This window comes from Alligator mississippiensis, chromosome 3 (genome assembly GCF_030867095.1).
Source record: "Alligator mississippiensis isolate rAllMis1 chromosome 3, rAllMis1, whole genome shotgun sequence".
NCBI classification, from domain to species: Eukaryota; Metazoa; Chordata; order Crocodylia; family Alligatoridae; genus Alligator; species Alligator mississippiensis.
Genome location: NC_081826.1, coordinates 79,878,402 through 79,901,075, shown reverse-complemented (window position 1 = coordinate 79,901,075; position 22,674 = coordinate 79,878,402). Strand labels below are relative to the sequence as shown.

Below are 22,674 nucleotides of genomic sequence, written 5' to 3'. Positions count from 1 at the left end.
AAGTGTTTAACTGACTTACTGCATGTAGGCATGGGGCATTAGTGGAGCTAAAACAATGCCTACTACATATACATTACACTCCTATTGATGACACTGGTGCAATATTGTTAGGGGTTTCTTTTAATAATGGCATGATACATACTTTGTCTGGGCAGAGGCAAAGAGTTAATCTTTCTGGGCAGCTCCCTTATGCCTTGTGCATCCTGTGTTGGGGGTGTTTGTTGTAAAGGAAAGGTGTGAATTTATTCTACGGCTGCCATTTTATAAAATGTATAATCAAAATTTTGGGATACAAGTTGCTTCCTGCATATTTGGTCTGCTTTTTGCTATGTTGAAAGAGAGATTTTCCTGCTGAACATTTTTGAATTGACCAATGCTAATAGTTTAATACTACAGAAACCATTTTTTGTTTTGAGACAAACATTTCTTATTTAGAGAGCAAAATCCATTAGTGAGTCAGTGCCCATGTCATTCTTCTCCCATTCACATGCAAGTCAGAATGATTATCTGCCTCATCTCTTTCATTTTTCTATTATGTTTCTACTGTTGAAAAGCAACATAAAAGGTTTAAGTTTTCTATTGACCTGTGGAAATTGTAGCTATGAACGTATGATCCTGTCACCTATAAAAGAAAGTTTTGGCATAACACAAAGGCTGCCACATGATGAGTTGCTGTTAATACAATTTAACACAGAAGCCGTCTATAGTAGTGATTCCTCAACCAGAGGAGTTGCGTGAGATCCTTTTAAGGGTGTCATGGGGTGCCACACAATGCTGGCACTGTTTGGTATGGAAAAACCTCCATATGATTTTAAAGATAAACCCACATATTTCAAATAGGAATTCATAATGTTAAAAACATTATGACATGTGGTCTTTCTGAGTTTTTAATAACAGAAGAATTGTTCTATTATTTTTTTCTGTAGTAAAAAATGAGTGAAAACTAAGAGCTGGCACTTCCTTGAGTCTAAAAAGGTTGGGAAACACTTATCTATGTGGATGTGACATAACGTGTAGAAATAGAAGCAGAGGTACAGGTTAGTGAAGTGGAACTTCCAGAGGTCATACAACTTAGCAGCCAAAAGTATTAGGACCTAGATCTCTTGAGTTTCAGTCACCTGCTCTGTGAACAGGACTACACTGATTCCAGGTTGTTACCTCTGATGCTCGCATATAAAACTAATCATGATCAATGAGCCTGGAGTGAAGTAAATTAATTCCTCCCATGTATTTCAATCTTACTTTAATGTTTAATAGGGGGATTCATGAGATAACTTTAGTATTATTGTATATGACATTTATTGTTATATTAATACATTTCTCATTCCAGTGTTTTAATAGATCTTAAAAATAATGAATGTAGCAGCAGCATAGCACATACGGCACATTGAATTTTGATGATTTTTAGTGCTTTCTGTTATTTTTCCATTTTCTGTTGTATGTAAATATAAAAGAAGTTGTCAGTGAGACAATTTAGTGGGCAGATGGGAATGAAAGTTTGATAAGCTTAAATTTGCTCAGAGTATGAGGGTGAGAGAAAGGACAAAGACTGAATTTTGTGGTGGTATTAAATAAATTTATGATAAAATATTAATGTTTCATTTTTGCCAATTTAGAATCCAGGGCTGTGATGTAGACTCATTATGTATTTTTGTAACAGATTTTCTTCATTTCATAGATTTTTTTTTTTTTTTACATGGCGGAACAGAATTCCATAGATTTGCATTTCTGATCCATAATGTGTGAAATTTCAAAGGTCATGTTTCATGACGGAAGTTTCAGACTGTAGACTTGACATTTATGGAACAAATAGCAATCCAGAATGATGATGTCTGTTGCAGCCAAGTGTTACATATCTTTGTTGTTAATAACTTAATTTTTAACATTCTCAGCATGTCATCCAGTTAAACTCAAGTGGAAATGTTGTTTTTTTTTCTGCGTTAATGGTTGATCTATCTCTATGTTGCATTGTTTTGTTATGAATTTTAGAGTAGTACCAAAATAAAGTTGCAGTCAGAAAACATGGATTTCTGAACAGTGTAAAGTAGAAACACAAAGCTTGACATTTTGATGTTCTGGGTTTAGGTGGGAAGTAATACTTATTGAGGGGATGTGCTTTTCCTCTTGTCTTCAGTAACAGTGTGGCTTGTATTGTTTTCTTTTATTTCTCCCTTAAGAGGAGTTGGTTTTTTTTCCTTACAGTTATTATTAGGGAGAAACTGCTTTTTTCCAACATGGGTGAAAAGCCTTTTCCCAACTTAATAAATTGAATATGAAAGGTCTATATTTCAGGTAAAACCTCCAAAAACACTTCTACTCTTTGGGCCTTCCTTTTACAACATCTGTGTAAGAAGCCGTTTGGAATGAAAATTCTACAGTTATTATGGTGACTTGATGTCACAAAACATGGGTCTTGCTTTAAAGATATAATCAAAAGGAAGTCACTGTACCTCGATTTCCCTTTGTATGCCATTTAGAGTTCTTTGGATGAAGATTGAATGCTGGATGAGTTACTTTTACTAAGACTTGTTTTTATTTCTAAAAAGGTAAACAAATTTATTGTGCTGAATTCTGTGATGGTTATGAAGATCAATAATTTTGTTTTTTGTGTGTAGAAATAAGGAATATTAACAGTTGTTATCAGTAAGAGATCCATAGGTTGGGCATGTACTTTCCAAATCTGTTTGTGAATGCTTTAATATAAGCTTGATGGGTTTTTTAAATATTATAATATTTGATATTAATGGCAACTTTTTATGTTTAACTTGTTAACTAAATGTTCTGTCATTTTTTTTCTTTCTTCCTCTTTCTTTAACATGTGTCTACATAATAGATAGATGGTAATAGGATTGCAAGGAGTGGTTAAAACATGATCCATGATCATATTCCATGTTTGCTTTATAAACTTTAGCATCTGTCCTAAATATAAATATTTAATTAATGATTAGATGCATTTAAAACTAAGTCTTCTATGTTATTTAAATAAAAAAATACATCTCACATAGGGTATGACTGTTTCTATACCTAATTTCCTTTTTAAAAATGGCTCCAAGATGCCTTCCCTCTTTTCCCTCTTGTGGAACCATAGGTTTTCTCTTGTAAATTTGATAACAACCCAGGCAGAAGCTCATGCGTCTTAAAGATCTAGCACAAGGGATAGGCTGTGTCTGTAAAAGATGCAGATGTAGTTTTTCACAGTTACTTTTTCTGTACCCACTCTGATATCTGGAGTCACTTTGTTTTGTTTTGAAAGAAATTGTAAGATTTCCTATTTTGTTCAATATTATCTAAAAAATTAGCTTATTTCTTTTTTTCCCAGTTCATCAGATGATCTGAGCCTAGAGATTTCTGTGGTAATGGTGGATTGTGGAAATAGTAAGTTAGTCTGGGATACTAAATTGCAGTCTTGTAAAGCATTTAAGCCTATACTTCACTTTGAATAATCCCATTGACTTCAAGCTAAGTAGAATTAATCTTAGAATACAAGTTTCTTGTCTTATCCTACAACAGTCTTGTATTGTAACATTGATACCCCTCAGGCTAGGCATATGTTAGAATCTTCCTCTATAGTATGCATATACTGTATTTACATGACTCCAAGATGAGGATTTTTCTCCCACTCAGGATAAGGAGAAGACTTGTCTTGGATTTGACTATTAGCCCAGGACAGGCAGTGGTTCAGCTCTGGCTTTGGTCCCTGACTCAGGGCTGAATCCAGAGCTGAGCCATTATCTGCCCCAGGTAGGAATGGCTCATTTGGCAGGAGGAGCATGTAGCCACAGGGAGTGTCAGAGAATCATGGAATGGGGGAAACCCTGCAGCTGTTCCACCCCATCCTTTGCCTCCCATGCCTGTGCCTACTTCCATCCCCTGTTTCCCCTGAAAGCCTGCCTCCTCCTCCCCCCCTTACCTTCTGTTCCAACTCTGGTCCCTCCAGCCCCAACCTGCCACTGCTTCTCCTTGGCCAGGCTTGGCTGGGGCTGGGTCAGGGCTGCCACTGCTGGTGACTGCCCAGGAGCCAAAGCAGACCGGCAGCAGAAGGTAAATTGGATGGGGGACTGGCATGAGGTGAGCAAAGGGTAGGGGAACAGACTAGAGTGGAGAGGCAGGCACAAGCATGGCGGGCAGAAATAGGCATAGAGGAGCAGGGGGCTCATGGGGACAGACAGGCAGCATAGGGCAGGAAAGGTGTGGGGAGGGACAGACAGAAGCACAGGGGAGCAAGGGGCAGGTGTATAGCCTCTTGCCCCCCACTACTCCTTTTCCTACCACAACAGTGAGGGTAAAATTATTTTAAAACAACCTTCCTCTAATTAGATTTTACACATGGAAAATTATAACAAATTTATAATTGTTCTTGTATAGAGTTTTTTTAGGGGAACCGCCTTAAATTCAAAATAGTCTTGGATTAGGGTACACATGATATTGTCTTTGGTTCAGATTTAACTCCTTCTGGCTTTATTGGTGACTAAAATAAGGATAAAAGCACAAGCAGGAGTCTGAGGTTCCTCCCTAAATATGGCTGCCCATAGGGACACGTCTTGCAAAGACGTGTGCCTATTAGACCTTGCATCATGTCACTGTCCACAGAGCTTTAAATTTAGGATGGAATTAATGAGCTGCAGCTGCCAAGATGAGTCAGCAAGGGTCAGCACATTCTGCAAAACAGGCAGTGTCAACAAAGGCCTGTTAGCCCCTTACAGTAGATATTGACTCTAAATTATTCATATGATTGTTTTTCCATATCTTTCCCTTGGAATGTAAGAAGACAGATAGGCAGGGGATGGGATACCTGTTTAGATTTTTTTTCCCTTCTGGAAACAACATCTTTCCTTGGTGCTTTGTATTAAAACTAGATTTGGATATAAATGTCAGTGTATCTTTATAATCTTCATTATCCTGAAACCCAGTCTGCAGATATCTGTCTTCTAGTCAGAGTCCCGCTGGAAGATTTGAGCTGCACACTCAAGTAAGGGTCCATGCACAGAGAAAACTTGGCAAAGTTGTTCCTGTACTTAGGTGCTTGGTTGCAAAAGAAGACCAGGAATGCTTGAAATAATAAATGTTTGGCATTAAACCCACCTCGAAAACCAACCCCCGCCAAAAAAAAACCCCAAACAAACCCCAACACCACCAAAACAACCCACCCATCTTTGTATCAGAGTGAAAAAAAATCCCATAATTTTGTTAGTGATGCCCGGATATCGTGCTTAGGGTCATGCTAGAAATGCACGCATAAATAGAAATGGACTAAATTCTATTGTTGATAGAAAATGGCCCATCTCTTGTTTTCCTTGCATCATGGCAATCTCTTTTAAGGTCAGTATGAATCAGTGATGATTAGGGGTGCACCGATTAGAGATTTTGGGGGCCGGTACCGATCTGATTTCCGATAGAGATTTTGGGGGCCAATATTTAAGGAGGCTGCCTATAAGTTCATCACAGGGGCACAGAAGGGAATTGGTGAGGTTTTATTCACCAAGGCGCCCCCGGGGGTTACAAGAAATAATGGCCATAAGCTAGCAGAGAGCAGATTTAGACTGGACATTAGGAAGAACTTCTTCACAGTTCGAGTGGCCAAGGTCTGGAATGGGCTCCCAAGGGAGGTGGTGCTCTCCCCTACCCTGGGGGTCTTCAAGAGGAGGTTAGATAGGCATCTAGCTGGGGTCATCTGAACTTAGCACTCTTTCTTGCCTATGCAGGGCGTCGGACTCGATGATCTATTGAGGTCCCTTCCGACCCTAACATCTATGAATCTATATTGGCCGATACCAATCCGATTTCCAATACAGCTGCCTCCAGCTGATAAGTCTGTTGTGGTGGAAGGGGAGGGGGGAGGGAAGGGATGTGGGGGGGCAGATCAACGCCCCCTGTGGTGAGGGAGGGGCAGGGGAAGGCACTGCCTAGCCAGGGTGGGTGCGGGACAGAACTGTGGCTTGTGGGGAGTAGAAAGTGGCTTTCACTCCTTGCACCCCAGGAAGGTGAGGGGGGGGGTGCGCCCGTGGATCTGCAAAGGGTGGGGTGGGGGACCTGCAGCTGCTGGCTGTAGCCAGGTTGCGTGGGGCTCTCCTTGACATGGCCGGGCTCGGAGCAAGTGCCAGCCATGCTGGGAGGAAGCTGCAGCCACCCTAAATTTTGCCGCAGCTCTGCTCCCAGTGCCATTGCTGCGTAGCCGCTCAGCGCAGCCCTGGCGCTTCCCGGCATCTGGGTGGAGGTGGGCATTGAGCCTGGGCTGTGGTGGGTGGGTGCGCAGTGGCAGCTCTGGGAGTGAAGCTGTGGCAAGATTTGGGGTTGCTGCAGCCTCCTCCCAGCGCCCGCTCTGACCCCGCCCCGCACAGTCTGGGTCCAGCCCGCAGCTGCAGCCCACCCCCTCTGCGCAGATCCAGGGGCACGTGCCCTCTCCCTCTTCCCAAGGTGCAAGCAGCGGTGGGAGCCCCCCTCCCCTGGTAGCTGCCCCGGCTGGGCAACACCTGTTCCTGCTCCTGCCCTCTCCCTCAGTGCGGAGGGTGTTGATCTGTGATCTGTGCCCCTTCCTCCCCAGCCACTCCCACCACAAGACTTACCAGCTCAAGGTAGCTGTTGAAGCTTCCGGCTCTGCTCCTAGCTGCCTGCATGTTGCGCTGCGGCTGTGCACAGAGTGGGCATTTATCGGCCAAATTATCAGCCCCATTGGGCTGATTTTCAAAATAGCAATTTTCTTTATATTGGTACCGATCCGATATCGAACCAATGTATCAGTGCACCTCTAGTGATGATAAGCTATGTTACTTTGGAAAGCAGATCTGCTTTTGGGTTGCACATAAAATGTAACATAGAAAATTCCCTTTGTCATGAGGTGCTGGTGACAAAATTCAAGTTGCTTGTGGAGGCAAGTTGAGATTGTCTTGATTGGAGGAGCAGTGTGTAGTTATGGCCATTTTCTATATTTTCTCCTTGCCATTGAAAATGTATGAAGCTGATGGGGATAAGCCATAGAGTTGTGGAGTTGTAGATATGTCAGTATTCTGATACCACCACATACCTTAGCTTCCTTCTCAGTTAATCTGTTATGAGCTGATTTTCAGTTACTAGCTGATATTGTTATTTGGATGCTGGACATTTTGGTTAAATTTTATCCATGTGAAACTATGAATTGAAAGAACTGTTTAAGGAGCTTTTTTCTATTATTTACACGCTCACCTAACTGCCCCTGCTGAGTTGGGTGTGAAATTTGAGGTTGATCTTCACTGGACTGGTTTCTGCTTGTGGTTAACTCTGTGGGTCATGTGGATGTGCGCAGCTTCTCTCTTATTTGATTTCAAATATTGTATTTTGTATTTTATTGTACAGGACTTAGTTGGCTTGAAAAGTGTCCTAGAAATGTATTAATGATATGTACAAACCCATTTTATAGTATATTTAATTTTATGTGAGTTTTATATTATGCTATTTAGCAAAATGGGGTGAAATTGTTGCTTTAGGTTTTTGAAGGGTTTTACCTATCTAAAATATTTTACAAACATACTACAAGTGAATTTTTATGAAAGAATTAACTTCATCAGTCATCAGTCTTTGATCGTAAAGGCTAAAGGAATAACTCATTCCAACCATATCCTCTTGTCCTCGCAAATCACAGGGAGAAAGATGGAATGTTTTGTTGAGATTACAAAAAAATAGAAGACGAAAAGATCAGTATTGAATCCAGTCCATTCTGATTTGTTCCAGGGTTTCATTATTTGTTAATTTTTAACTGGCAAATATTCATATTTTTAAACTTTAAGACCTTTGAATGTGGTGTCAAATTTCTATATAAAACAATTGGACAGATGATCACTGTTTCTAAACTTTAATATTTTGTATTACATTATCACCCTTGTACTTGATCCATTTATGAAACACGCAGCACTCCCATTTGTAGAGATTTATTCGTGTATCATTTTTCCCGAGATTTGCCAGAACACCATCATGTTCGTGTTCTGAAGGTTAATGCCCAAAGTCAAGCAGACAGAAGCCAAGTGCTGCAAGGTTTCCAAGATTAGGACTGATTCCCTTCACAGAAATAAATGATTCCTGCCATGTTCAGTGATTTTGTGCAGCACTACTCACGGCTGAGTGAGTGCATCAATACTGTAGTCCTTACATGCTGTACATACTGATGACACTCTGTGTTAACTTGATTGACTGAGCAGTATACTGGAGAGGATGCACCTGCAAGAGATGTGCAGACACATATATTTTTATTCTGGTTTTGAAACATCTATTTTACATTTTTTTTACTTGGAAGTCTTAGTTTCAAATTCCTTGGGTTATCATGTTGTGCTGCTAAGGTAGAGCAAACAGTTATATGCTTCTTTGTTGTCAAAACTGTATTGGAAAATGATCTGAGGTGCATCTTCTTTATCTTTATAACCAAAAGCCTGATTTTATGTTTTTAAAGGAAAATGACATAAAGGGGACTAGTGTGAAGTCTTGTCAAATCAATAATTATGTAAATTATAGTTATTTTAGGGGGTTCAGTTTAATGATAGGCAAATGTCTCATGTAATTCACTTACAAGCAGTATTTTTGTTACATTTTTATGTTCTGTTATCATTTTATAGGCTTTAAGACAACAGCAGAAAAGAAGAAATGGAGTCTCAATGATGGTAAACAAGACTGTTCCTCGTGTTGTTTTGACACCATTAAAGGTGTCTGATGAGCAGTCGGATTCACCTTCAGGTAAATAGCTAAAGGACTGTGTGCAAGATCAGTTCTAGTCACAAAGCCTTCCTCCGAGTGAGATCTGTAGCATACAAAATTTAGAATTGCTAAAAATAATGTTTCCACACAGTGGTTTTGTTTAACTTCTGTATTTCCTTATTAAATGTAGTGACTCAAATGGGCAAAGAGGGAGGGTTTTTTTCCCTTTATTTTAATAAAGAGCTGAAAGTACATAATAAAATGACAATTGATACTAGCAGCAGCTTTAAAGGAATGCACAGTAACATTTTTGTTTGGCTGTAGAACTCTAATGGAGGGGACCACATGCTGGCATTCAATGCCATCAAAAAAACAGCTCTTCTGTGAGTGTGAATTTGTGTCTCAGTTCTCCATTGCAATACCAGGATCCTTTTATTAGCTTTTGTGTTCTGGCACCATTCTTATCACCACAGCGCAACCTTGACCTTTAGTTCTGGTTGTTAGTTGCTTCATTTTAAAAGGATTCTACAGAGATGTACATCTGTGTTTATCGCAGATTGATAATTGTATTTTCCAAGCTTACCTCTTTTGTAACAGTTGTTCTGCAATGGAATGATTTTTTTCTTTCTTAGATTGCTTTAGCATCCCATAACATAGAGCTTAATTATTTTTAAAGATATCTCCTGGGCATCATAGTAAACCATTATTTATATTAGATCATTGAGCATCTTTATTGACTGCAGTATTCAGTAAACTTTAGTTTTCAACACTTAATTGATTTATTGAGCTTTTACTTCTATTTCCTCCAGTGCTGCAGAATTGCATTGTGACCAAAAAAGTGCATTATGTTTAGTAACTAACAAAGTAGATGTCATTCTTGATTTAAAAAAAAATGTTATTTTTGTTTTTTGTTTGGGGGGGGGAGAAGAAAATATTACTTTAATACTGTTTTTCTGTTTTTAAGGGTCTGAATCTAAAAATGGTGAAGCAGACAGTTCTGATAAGGAAATGAAACATGGACAAAAATCTCCAACTGGTAAACAAACAAGTCAGCACTTAAAGAGATTAAAAAAATCTGGTTTAGGTGAGTAGGACTCTGAGGTACCCTCTGTACCTTTTTGTTACTATAATATTTTAATTCTTTTTTTAAGTGTACCCTTCATATAGAAAAGTTCCTTGCTATAATTGTAAGAGATAGGCTTCAGTTCAGAGATAGGCTCTTCCCCAGGAGCATGACTTCTTTGGTGGCTATTTTATCTTCTGAACCCTGCAGAGTTCCTTTCTTCTTGAAATATTTTTCCCAGAATGCTTTTCTGAGGCACGTGTCTATTTAAATATGACAAACCCAAGAAGCTTTAGGGCAATGTGACGAATATGCAGCCAGCTGCTGATTGCTCTATTATCCTTTTTTACTAGCTAGCAGGTATTCTTGCCTTCAGTTGTGCATTCCCTCTGTCTTCTCTATTCTTATTTTTAGAGAGGATGGTCCTGTTAGGACCAAACCTGTTTCTTCGGTTGTATTTCATCTTATATTAAGATGTGGTCCCTTCATTTTCATGTTAATTTTTTTACCCACCTATTTTTTAAAACTGTATGTGTGGGGTCCTAAATAGCCTTTAGTAATCTAGACATTTTTATTTTCCATATTCTTTATCTAGGATAATAAATGATGATTTCTAATTAATATAAAATCTTATCTTAAAAGATCATAGAGCAACTTCTTCAATACCGCAGTTGATAGCCAGATATTCTTGCTCTAATGTTGACTATTTCTGTTCATTAGGGAACCGCCTTCTCTTTGTGTACATAATATAGTATTCTGCTTATTGATATTTTTGGTTCAGTTCTGTTCCTATACCAAATTTAGAAGCATCTGTATGCAGAAGATTTTTTTTTTTTCAAAGTCTGGATTTTTTTAAACATTATAATCCATAACTTTTATTATTTCTGAAAATGATTGTTCGTATTCAGCAAGGAGCTAAATCCTTTTGACTTGCTTTTACTGAAATATTCTAGTACAGCTGCCATCTTGCACAAGTTGGGAATAAACAGTATAATAGTAGGCTAATCATAGAAAAGGATGCAATTTTTTCCTTAGGTTAGGAAATTTGCATTTACTTAATGATCTAGTTTGTCTTGCTTTAGTTTTTTAGGTAAGCTGTGCACAGTAAACCCAAGATACGGTTATTTTATTTCTCTGTTTACATCATTTCTCCAGGTTGCTTATTAAATCTGTTACAAATCTTAGACTACTACTTTTAAGTGTACCAAATATTTTATCAGAGTCCTGCTAAATACCAGTATGGTATCCCATTTATGTATCTCCTTTTAAAACATAATCTTTCAGCTGATCATCTGTCAATCTTTGAAGAGTATCTGGTATCCCATGTCGAACAAATAAATAAACTGGAAGAAATCCCAGCAGGTTACAGCTTCTATTGTATACAATCAGATGTTGCATCCAAGATGATCTTCCAGTGATTTTGCTTAGTAATAGAGTTACAATATATTTTCCAAATCCAGTTTTATAGTATTTTGTCATTTCTTGCCAGCAGATAATTACCAAACATAGATATGACATTTAATTTTTCTGGAGTATATACAGAATCTGATTCTCCCTATCTATGCAATAGCTACTAAGATTCGATAACTTTTAAGGAAAGCATGTTTTCTTTTTTATTTTCTGCCAAAGGTATAATCCATTTGTATACATACTTGAACCTCTCGTATGGGTTTATGGCTCTTGGAAACTATTGTGTGAATTAGTGCCATAGTATGTCTTGGATTACTAGCAAAATAATTAAATTGCTGTACGAATAAGTACAAATATCTATTCTGTGCCTGCTCAGTTCCAGAGAATGCTTGACTCTTTGAGTTCCCAGAGATTTTAGATGTCCAGTATATTTCACCTGGGCTGCCTTCCGATATACCATTTGCCAGGAAACCTGAATGTAAATGAGGTTCATTAAACCCTTCTAATAAAAGGACACATTGTAGTTTTTCCTCTTGTAGTTTATTGGGTGAAGTAATTCATAATATAGAAATCTCCTGTTTTACATTTTTCCTCCATTCTGCAATCTAACCTAATCTTGCTTCTCTGGAGCAGAAGCAAAGCTCTTCTACTTTTATATTTAATTATTTTGGCCCAGTTATACCATGTTGTCAGTTTTATTGGTGTCAGTGTTAGATTTTCCTTTGTCAGTTCAGTAAGCTTGAATAAGCTTTTCCTATCTTCAAGGCATAGTCTGTAACTGAAGGTTCTATTTTTAATTGACTCCAGTTTCCAGAGCTCTAATAATGAAGGGGACTCTTGGTTAGCAATCATGTAATAGTCTGAAGCTGGCTGCTTGAGATCTACCTTTGTAAAACAACACAGGATAGATAATCTAATTTTGGTGTTAAGCATCATCCTGAACAAAAGGAGAATGGCTTTTCAAAGTTTCATTGGAACTTTGTCAGCCCAGTAATCTGTATTTGATATGCTATGGTTTTAAAGCAGTTGTTCTTATAACCTCTTAGAGCTTGAATTTGGTAGTAATGCAAGGAGATCAGGACAATGTACTTGCCCCAGGTTTTGGAATGGAGGACCAATTTTCTGATTGTTTCTTTGGGTTTTCACAGGATTAAGGCATCTCCTGATGTCACTTCATAATCTCTCATGCTAGAGAAGTTATTTCAGTAGCAACTCTGCAATGTTAAACTCAATCTTATTTTGAAGAGCAAAATAACCCTTCTTATGGTTTTATTTATATGAACAAGGGAAAACAACTCTCCTCTAATTTACACTTAAAAAATGAAGACAGATGCATCCCACGTTGGTTAAAGAAAAGAACACACACATGCATTTAAATCATATATATCATACTTACTCATGTTACACTTGGGAATTATATTCCTTCTGCATTTATAGTTGGTGGGTGGAACAGATGGTGAAGATATTTTAATGTGATGCACTCATTAAAAAGAGCACTTCTTCCACACGATTGTCCTTTATAACAGGGCATTCATTGGTTTTAATGATGCTTTTGCTGTACTGAAATACAGTGCGTTGGAAGTAAAAATTGCATAAGGTTGCAGTATGCTGAAGGCTGACTAACCCCTAATCTCATTCTGTCATTATTATGTGCTAAAAAGTAGCAAAAAATAGCAAGAAAATCTGAGAGGCTGTGGTTTTTCTTTTCATTCAAAAGGAGAAACTTGCACATTTTCAAATTGTCTGCAAAATTTTCATTCTTTTCAATAGAGAATTTTAGCTTTCTAATACATGGTAAACTGTAAGGCTTTTATGAAATCTATAAGAATTCTGCATTTTTATTGATATTGCCATTAAAGCTGTCTGACATTTGGGCAAAGAGAGATTAATGCATTTGTCTATTAAATAGGGATATTCACTCTCCTTACTTGGAGATTCTCACATCAAAGGCCCTGTAAAAATGCTTAGTGTCCTTATTGTTAATAAAAGTGGAAAAATGCAGAAATTCTCATGGAGGCTCCCTAGGAACTTTGTATGACTCACCTTGGCACTTAAGTGTGATTTTGATAAAGTTTATGTTTTGTGGAATTTTTGAAATATTAAAAAAGAAAACCATGATAATGGGAATGTTTCTATAGTTTCTCTCTCATACTTGTGCTTCTATCAGGATTGAAATCTCTTCTTTTAATCTCAACTGGAATTTATAGTTTCTTTTGGAGGTGCTGGAACTGAATAGTTCTTTTCCTGAGTCTGCTTGTTGTCATATAACCAATTGTTAGCAGACTAGTGCATGATTGCGGGATGTTCTTTACATCTTTTAGATTTTATGAACATTCAAAAATACAAAGTTCTCTGCAGTAAGTTAATGTCACCAATAACTTAGACGTCATAGTAGTTACAAACGTTAATAACCGCACCTTTTGAGAGAGAATAATAATTAATAGAAGAGAGGTAGCATATGGATAAGTCTAATGAATGTTACGTGGACAACGATTGGCTGCAGATGCAGAAGCACAGATAAAATCTTAATGCTGTGTAATGATTCATCCACTTGTTTTAACAAATGTTCATTCTTATGTTTAATTTTGCTTGGCAATAGATGCTTTATAAATAGGTTGATGAAATGACAGAAGCATTTGCTTGTTCAGCTGAATCTTAATTCTGTTGAACAAGAAATAGGATCATATTTTTAGGGTGTGGACTGGAATGTGGAGGCCCTGGAAGATGAGGAAATAAACATGGGATGTATAGAAGGAAGCTCCTAGATTCCAAGAAAAATTCTTTCACAAAGTCCTACTTAATTGGACTGTATATTCTCCTTTTACAAAGTCCTACTTAATTGGAGAGCCCTATATTATATAATATGCATATTATGAAAAGCATGTTTGAAAGAAGACTAGCTCCTTCCCCCTTTGCATCTGTGGTAAAGTTAAATTTGGTTTTTTGTTTACTCTAGGTCATTTGAAATGGACCAAAGCTGAGGATATAGACATAGAAACACCAGGATCTATTCTCGTGAACACTAACCTGAGGGCTTTAATAAACAAACACACCTTTGCTTCCTTACCTCAGCATTTTCAACAATACCTCCTGCTTTTGCTTCCAGAAGTAGACAGGCAGGTAAGTAGAAACATAAAATGTTTGCTTCCTTACTAATGAGCCTTTTGTTTTTGAAAGCTGACTTTTCTCCCTAAATCTCTGAAGAATGAAACTTGCAAAATACATATTTTTTCCCGATTAAAACTAGGAGATGTATACTAGTAGTAATGTTTACCTGCAGCTGCATCAGCTGCTGCCTCCCTTCTGCCTCCAACCCCCACCCCCAGGGCCCTGAACCCAGGGCATTTCCTTTCAGTTTGTTTTAAATGCAGCTGGTTATGCAGTCTAATAAACCTGCTGAATCTCTCTACCAGCTCCCCAGCAGCATTCCCTCTAAGCTGCGTGGTGTGTGCAGCCATGCAGGAGTCCTCATGCCGTGCTGCCAGGGGCACGCCTGCGCAGCCACGCACACCACACAGCTTAAAGGGAACATTGCCCCCCTGTGCTTTTTGCCATTAAGGCCATGCACAGCTCCACCTAAGATCTCATTTCCCCCTCTGCCTCTGTATTTGGCAACAAAGATTATGTAAATGTCCTACTTTGTTTCCTTCTCCCACTGTGTCCATGCCTTCTTCCGTACTCCACATCTCAGTTCCACTGTACTAGGCACCTGTCTTTTTGCCTTCACCTTTGAAGCTATTCATAACAACTTACTTCTTGTACAAGGCCTGCAAACACTCATGTTAGTTATATACCCATTTTTCTGGACATAACTATACCGGAAGTGGGAGGAAAAATGAAAACATTTTTAAGTTATGTGTGGTTTCTCATTGTGTTGTGCTCTTTGCAGCCGTTGTTTAGATTGTAAGCTGCTTGGGACAGGCAGGGAATGTCTGTTTTAATTGGTAAGCAAAGCACAATACTACTTAGGCACTAAGCACCTATATTCAAGCACTTCCCTGATATTAAGTACATGAAGAGTCTTGTTGACTTCAGTGGGACTATACGCGTAAGCATTTTGCTGAGTCAGGGCTGCAGGTGGTGCTCAGGTGGTTAATGTGCTACATGTCTTCACTTGATACCCAGAGGATGCAAGTCTCTTACTGCCCAAGCTGCAGAGCTTGTCTTTATCTCTGCCTGTTGAATTTCATGGTTTTAGCTCTTTAGGTCATTGCTTCCTTATTTAGTGTTCATTGAGATGGTGGCCGCTGTAAAAGAGCAGATGCTTTCTAGGGTTGAGAGTCACAACAGAATAAACACGGATGTAGATTAACTCAAGAGTTTAACAATGTAGATACTGTATTTTAAGGAATGTTGTTATTCTCAAGTTCCCTAAGTGCTTTTAGAATTGGTATTAGCAATTTTAACCGAATGTTTTCTGTGACAGAAAACTGACTTAAATTTTAAACTTAATGACAAAATTACTTAAATTTTAAACTTAGCGCACAAATACAATTTTATTGATAGTTTTCATGTTTCTAGTCCCCTCTGCTTAATGTATCAACAGAAGTAAGATTGCCTGTTAGATGAGATGCTATTTTCTATCCAGTTCCACTGTAACTGGTGAAACTCCTGGCCTTGTTTTCAAGTCTCTTAATGTGAAGATAACATAAGAAGCCGTGTGTAGATGAAATGGGGGCCCTAAATTGAAGCAGGGTCGCTGCTTTTCTTGGGCGGAGCCACCTTCCCAGGTTGCTGCCAGGATGCCTGCAGGGCTTCCTGCAGAGCCATGGAGCCTGGTGCTTCGCTCCACGGCTGTAGGGGCAGCAAACTAAAACTCCTCCTCAGAGTTTTAGTTTGCTGCATCCCCAAGTCATTTAAGGTGCATTATGCCACTGAATTTCCTACAGCAGCTGGAATTAATGCGCAATATGTCACCAAGGCGTGCAAACACTGACACCGTTAAAGAAGTGCAAAATCATTTAGCCCACTTTAAAGTGTTGTGTGCACACGCCCCTCATTTAGTCTATACACGGCCAGAGAGCATAATGGATCAGCTTTCACTAAAGAACGTTACCCATTATCAATGCTAGGGAAATTTTATCTTTTGAGAGTGGCATGGCTGTTAGCCTGACAGACGGGAAGAATATGTTTTTAATTTGGTCTTAAATTACTAAGATATGTTTCAAAAACCTTCTCTTCTAACTCGGGGCTGCCAAGCTTCCAGTTAGCTGAGGGCTGCATGCTGTGTGGGCCACAGATAGAGGTCTGTTTGTTGTGTGGGTGGCCCTCCCCCACCATGTGGGTGGCCTAATGTGCCTCCTCCCTCTCCTGGCTGCACAGACAGTGCCCCCAGCCCTCAAACTACACACAACGCAAGCAGCCCGGCTCCCCTTTGCTACACATGCAGCACCCCTCTTTTGGCCCATGCCCCCACCTAACTTCTGCCTTTTTTGCACATAGTGTGAGCAGCCTGGCTCTTTCCCCTGCCACAGTTGCAGCTTTGGCACCTTGGCTCTCTCACTGGGTTGCCCTGTCCCCAGGAGTGGAGGCAGGAAGTAGAAGCTGGAGGAAGGTGGGGAAGCCTGAAGAACCCAGATGCTGCAGCTGGAGCAACACTCAAGGGGGAAGGCAGTGGTGGATGTACTGGAAACCACCAGGTTGCATGCCAACCCTTTGGGGGCCACCAGTTGGACAGCCCTACTCTAAATCTTGTGTCAGTAAATCACGGTGAAGTACACACACATGCATTTAATCTGCCTGGGATCCTACTACAGAGCTCAACTCTTTCAATCTCCATGAAAAGTAGTTATTGAAAAAATATCCATTGCTCTCATGCCATTGTAGGGCTTTTTTTTTATCTATACATGTTATTCTAACGTTATTCCCGCTCTTCTTTGGGTCCCTCCAGTTGTGCAGGTAAAGGTGCAATGGGATCTGATGTGTGATCCACACAGAAGTGCTTGCTGCCATGCCACATATGCATGGCAGGTGGCACAATTGTGGGATTGTGCTTTGGATCCCATTGTGCCTTACTGTTGATGCAGGCAGAGCCTGGGATCATGGTTAGCTCCTCTGGCAAGGAGCATACCCTCGTGACTGGGAGCACCCTCAGCTGACCAGACTCCCAGTCATAGGGGCATACCTGGCCACATGTTCAATTAATGGCATGATAGGACCCAGCCACAAAGTTAGTTAATACACATTTTTTGTGGAATAACTTAGTGGCTTATTCTTCCTTTTATCATGCCATTAAGTGATTGAATTTGTGCCTGGGTCACAACTTAAAGATGTGATTTACTTGTTTTGTATGTATCTGTAAAAAGCACAGGTAGTCTTTTCCACATATATTTGGAAGGCGGGAGTGGGAACATGCCTAAGGAATTGTGAAAGTAGACGGGAGAGAGGGCAGCTGTTTCAGGATACTTGGCTGGTGGAGGGTGGAAATTTTGAAGGCCCAGAATTTTGTTCTGTCCCTGATCCTCACTTTAAAAGGGTTGTAATAGCAAATGGAGGTATATACTGGTAGGGCATCTTTTTAGATGTCCTCTGTCGTAAGTGGATGGAAGTAATTGAACTCTTGACGCATCTTTCTCTGAAGGTAGAGTTCAGGGCACCCGTACATTTGCCACAGACCTAGTGAGGTACAGGGGGAGCTCCAGCCAAAATTTCTTTCAGGATTCTAATTTCCTGGTTCTCTTGTTTGAGCAGGTGGGACTTTTCCGCTCTCATAGCAGAGGCAAGAAGATGTGTGGGGAAATTTGTTGGGTTTTTTGCCACATTCCTTGCCCATTGATAGTATCGCTACCTCTCTAATCCCAGAGATGTCCAGACTCCACAGAAATATATCCACAACTTTTTGCCTCATAATTTCTATTTGTATTACACTTACTAGAAATATTTTCCCTGTGCCCACACTGTTGTGCAGTCAGCAGTTGACTGCTGCCATCCTCCCTAAATTTGTTTTCATTTCTGTAGAGCTATAAGGATATAACGTGAAATGCTATAAAAATGTAATGATGTTATTTTTAATATACAATGATCGGTGAAATGTACTGTCGACAAAGTGCAGCCTCATTTAGGCTTTATTACTGCTCCAGATAGAACAAATATATGATGAATGGTCAATTGTCATTTCTGTCATAAACACCATTTTTCTAGACCATATAAGTCCGCCTTCTTAAATTACATTGGGCTGAAACCTGTCATATGTGTTTGTTCAAATGCAAGCATTTTTAGCAGCCATTATGTAAGTAAAGAAAGTCCTTTTTTTCCCTTTTTTTTTGTAAGCAAAAAATATTAACTCTGTTTAACTCAGCTTGTGCTGACCTGTCTGAAAAGTGTAGGACCAAATTGTGAACTTTAGAGCAAAGGTTTATAATGGGGAGGGGGTTGCAGTTTGGTGTAGGGGGTTACAACCACCCAATTTTTCCATATTGCTGAATAGCTACAGATATGAAAGAGGTTGAGAAAAACTACATTAGCATTGCGTGTGGCAGAATTTTGCCTTAGTAAATGCTAGGATTGTTTTTGTAATTTTAAAGCATTTATTTATAATATCCAAGGTATTTGTTAGAGAATTATGTATTCTGTAAACACCATCTGCTGTTCACAATTTCTGTTTAGGCTGCTTTGAGTTGCATGCTGTTTAATTTGTATTTCAGTAGTGAAGATTCCTGTGCAGAATTCTTTGTACTTATAACACCATTAATGGAAATTTGGACTAGAGTTGGTAAAGCAAATTTGGTGGTATGGAAAATGTTGTTTTCAAAATTTGATATCATTGTACTAACCCCCTCCCCCCCACCCCCCAAAAAATTATGAAATCCCTTGTAACAGGGATTGGAATCATGGATCCAGGAAAGTTAACAAGGTGGGATGTTGCTGGACCATAGAAAACTGATAGCCTGGGTTGCTTAGGAATCTCCACTCCTAGCAGAAGCCTGCCTGGAAGCTCCAGTACTATCTGGGGAAGTTTGAAGGGTACAAGAGTCTGTTAGCTTAGGCTCCCAATTAGCCCATTAGGCAGGCTGCCAAGGAGCTGAGTGGACAAGCCAGCAGGAAACCAGGCATGTGGTTTTTGAAATGTTGCTGAAACTAAACTGCCTTTAGGAAATATTTTGATAATCACAAATTCTAGTAAAAAAAAAAAAGTTTCACCAGACTTGTTCTGACCAACGCAACTAAGGATATTTCTGTTCTTCTTCAGCACTGGAGTTAGGATCAAGAAACACATATTTTTAGTGTAAGTTTGCATAGTTGTGTCAGTCTATTCCACAAACTTGTAAGTATCTCCCAGCCAGTGTTCATGTTGGAAACACCAAGTCCCTCTCCATATAGAATTATCAGATTTCATCAGAAACTTTTTGAGGTAAACATTTATTAAAAATGCAGTTGGTCCAATAAAAGATATCACTTACAACAATTCTTGCCTCCATTAAACATACACCGTATGTGTTCACACACACACACACACACACACGCACGCACGCGCGCACACACACATACATGTACATCAGATTTATATTAAGTATAGCTTAAAGGGTTGTCAGGTGGCAGCATCTTTTCTACACCAGTGCTTCCTCTGTTGCTGTTATTGATGAAGCTGAATGCAAGGCAACAAATGCGAAAAAAAATTCCTAGTGTAGACAAGACCTTAGAAGGGAAATGCAGCCTTCTAATGAGGAACTTTATTATGTAAGTGCCACCAGCTTTGATAGATTAAGGTTCAGGAAAAACTCTATCTTTCCCTCATTATAACAGAGTGTGCTCTTTAGAAGTGCTGCTTTGTGGAAATATAACTCTTAACAACATCGTTTCTCTTGGCATAGTACTTGGTTCCTTAAGCCTCCATCTGAACTTGGCCCAGTACATTCATCTAGGTCAGTTGGATTTCATCCTATATAGATGGCTGCAAGGACTTTGAAGCCTCATTGGACCTGTATGTCAGTTTACATTAACAGTCTTAATTTACCAAATTTATCCAAATCCAAGACAACCCTAAATTTAAGTTGATCCCCCAATAATTAGATTCTAAACATGGATAATTTATAAATGTGTTACAGTTTTCCATGCCTGGAATCTAATTATTATTGGAGGCAGTCAGGAAACAGATCAAGCAGCTTGACCCCCTGCCCTGTGGCCCCAAACTTCACTTCCTGCTGCCTGTCCTTCCATCACTTGCTGTCCTTGCTGCCTACCTCCCTGTGCCTGCCCCCAAACCCTCCCCAGCTGCCACTTATTCTTGTTCTGGCTCTGGGCATCCTGGAGCATGCAGCAAGTGTGCTCCAGCCCGGTAGCAGGGGAGGCAGGGGTATGGTAGCTCTCACCCCAGCTCTGGGGCCTGGGCAGAGCACCACAGCAACCTGCCCCTCCTGCCACCTCTTACTCGATTCCAAGACAAGGGGAATTTTTCCCTGTGTTGTATGGGGGAAAAAACCTCATCTTGGAATTGCGTAAATAATGCATCGATGAGATATCTGTTTTGGAGCGTTTAAAAGAGCAATAGTAGATGCCTTAGCAAAAAGTCTTTTCTTAGCCACAATTGTTTTGATGCAATAGTGTAAGAAGTCTCTTGGTTGGAGTACAGATCAGTCTTCCAGTATGGAGAATTTTACATTTAAATACCATTAAAATTACTTAAATAACATAATTAACAATAGTATGGGAATATTTAAAGTGTGTAAGAATTAATTCTTGATATTAAGCACTTCACAATGACTTCTAAATCAAAATAATATGACAAGATGTTACCAAGTTCTCCTGGTTTATTGTTCAGTGACACCACAACTGATACATATCTTTTGGTGGTTCTGTACAGAGGCATAGCGAGCTCCTTCAGTGCCCTAAGAGAGGGAGGAGATTACATAGGTTAGGAAGTGTGGTGGGGGGGAGGGAAGGAAGCGGCACCTCCCATGGCAAAGACTCCAGGGGGAGCACCATTCATTCCACTCGCCATACTCACGCCTCCACCCTGACGCATTAGTAGGTGCAGGGTTGTGCCCGCCATGGCAAAGACTCCCTAGGTGGGTGCCACTTAGCTGCCCTCCCTGAGCTGGCACCCAAGGCTAGTGCCCTGCCCATCCCTGCCCCTAATTGCATTACTGCTTTTGTGCCAGGACTGCTGCTTTAATGCATAGTTAATACATGTCCTGCTATGGTAAGGTTAATTCTGTCTTGTGAATGTTTAGTTTCCTTTCCTTGTCATTGACTCGTTCCATTGGACTAATGCTGACACTGTGTTGAGACCAAGACTCCATATTAAAATTCCCTTGGAAAAGTGTAGAGGGTTTGAAATGAAATAAGTTTCATCTCTCTCGTTTTTTTTTAATTCAAAACTAATTTAGGGAACAGTCTCCTACAAAACTCTTTTTTGAAATACTCTTTCTCTTGAGCTATGCAAAAGTAAATGAACATCTATAAAAATAACTTCCTTTTTTAAATGTCGTCTTTGTAATGTGTTATTTATGTTCAAGTTGCACATATGTTTAGGTTGATCTATCTGAATATTGCAGTAAAGAGAGGGCAGTGCATAGTACATACCAGCTGTGCTGAAAAGGTATCTCACATTTTGTCATCTTTGTAAATACTATTGTAATGTATAACTCTGTTATATTAGGAGAGAGCAAGTTTACTTTTCACACTTTATTCCTTTCAGCAGCACAACACAGCACATCATTTTGATTGCTTTTTTGCTGCATTTATACTTCAGGCAAATGCTTTGACATTCTCCACAGTACCTTACCAACCTTTTTGTGTTAAGACATCTAGTTACTCAGAAGTCATTCTTTATTTTGTACTGTTTGTTTCATGATTCAGTTTACATTTGTCTCCATGGAATTACCATGTAATAGCAGTAACTATACTTTTTACCTTATCTTACCTTACATACATTTTTTGTATTTGTTTGTTTTTACCTGGTTGTGCTAATGCTAATTTTTTTGATTATCATTCTCAGTTCTGTATTGTTGGGTAGGTACAGAGCTTTTTGATATTTATTATAATTGTTCATGTAAATGTTTTGTTTACCCAACCGAGAATTATACTGAATTAATTTTAAGGTTGTTACAGCAACATACACAAGCTCAGAGGAAAAATTTACAGTACAGCATGAAACGGACCATATGTCTTCTATACCTAGCCATTAAAGTCATTAAAATGAGACCCTATTGTATTTGGTAACTGAAAGGAACATCATCCTTGATTGATTTTTGTTTTTTTCTTTTTCCTTTTGGTTTTATTGGTTAAAAAACAATGCTCAAGTCAGGCACTTTTCTGTACACTTGTATTGTGCACTGTTGTGTCTCTCACAGTATAAATTGCTTATATAGGTGGAAAAATGTAGTATTGTATATGTGTATTTATTATAATAAACAGCCTGTGAAGAAGTATACAGTAACATATTTAAAAGCACCAAAGTCTTTTTTTCAAATGTATCTGCACCCTGACACTAGTGTAATGTGTCATGACCCAAAGGTCTGATTTTTTTGTGTGTGCTTCGGCACTAAGAATTATCCCCGTGGGTTTACCGCTTCGTTGCACGGAGGAGTTCTGTTGCGCAGAGA

General features: G+C 39.2%; 1 protein-coding gene across 2 annotated transcripts in view; it reads left to right on the top strand.

The window, feature by feature from the left end:
* ASXL3 (ASXL transcriptional regulator 3) overlaps window positions 1-22,674 on the top strand; it is a 207,907-nt gene that overhangs the window by 128,451 nt on the left and 56,782 nt on the right. For both annotated transcript variants that reach the window (XM_059724136.1, XM_059724135.1), the window contains 3 exons: window positions 8,580-8,697; window positions 9,623-9,742; window positions 14,088-14,251. In XM_059724136.1, coding sequence (XP_059580119.1) covers window positions 8,580-8,697; window positions 9,623-9,742; window positions 14,088-14,251 — 402 coding nt within the window. The remainder of the gene's footprint in view (window positions 1-8,579; window positions 8,698-9,622; window positions 9,743-14,087; window positions 14,252-22,674) is intronic.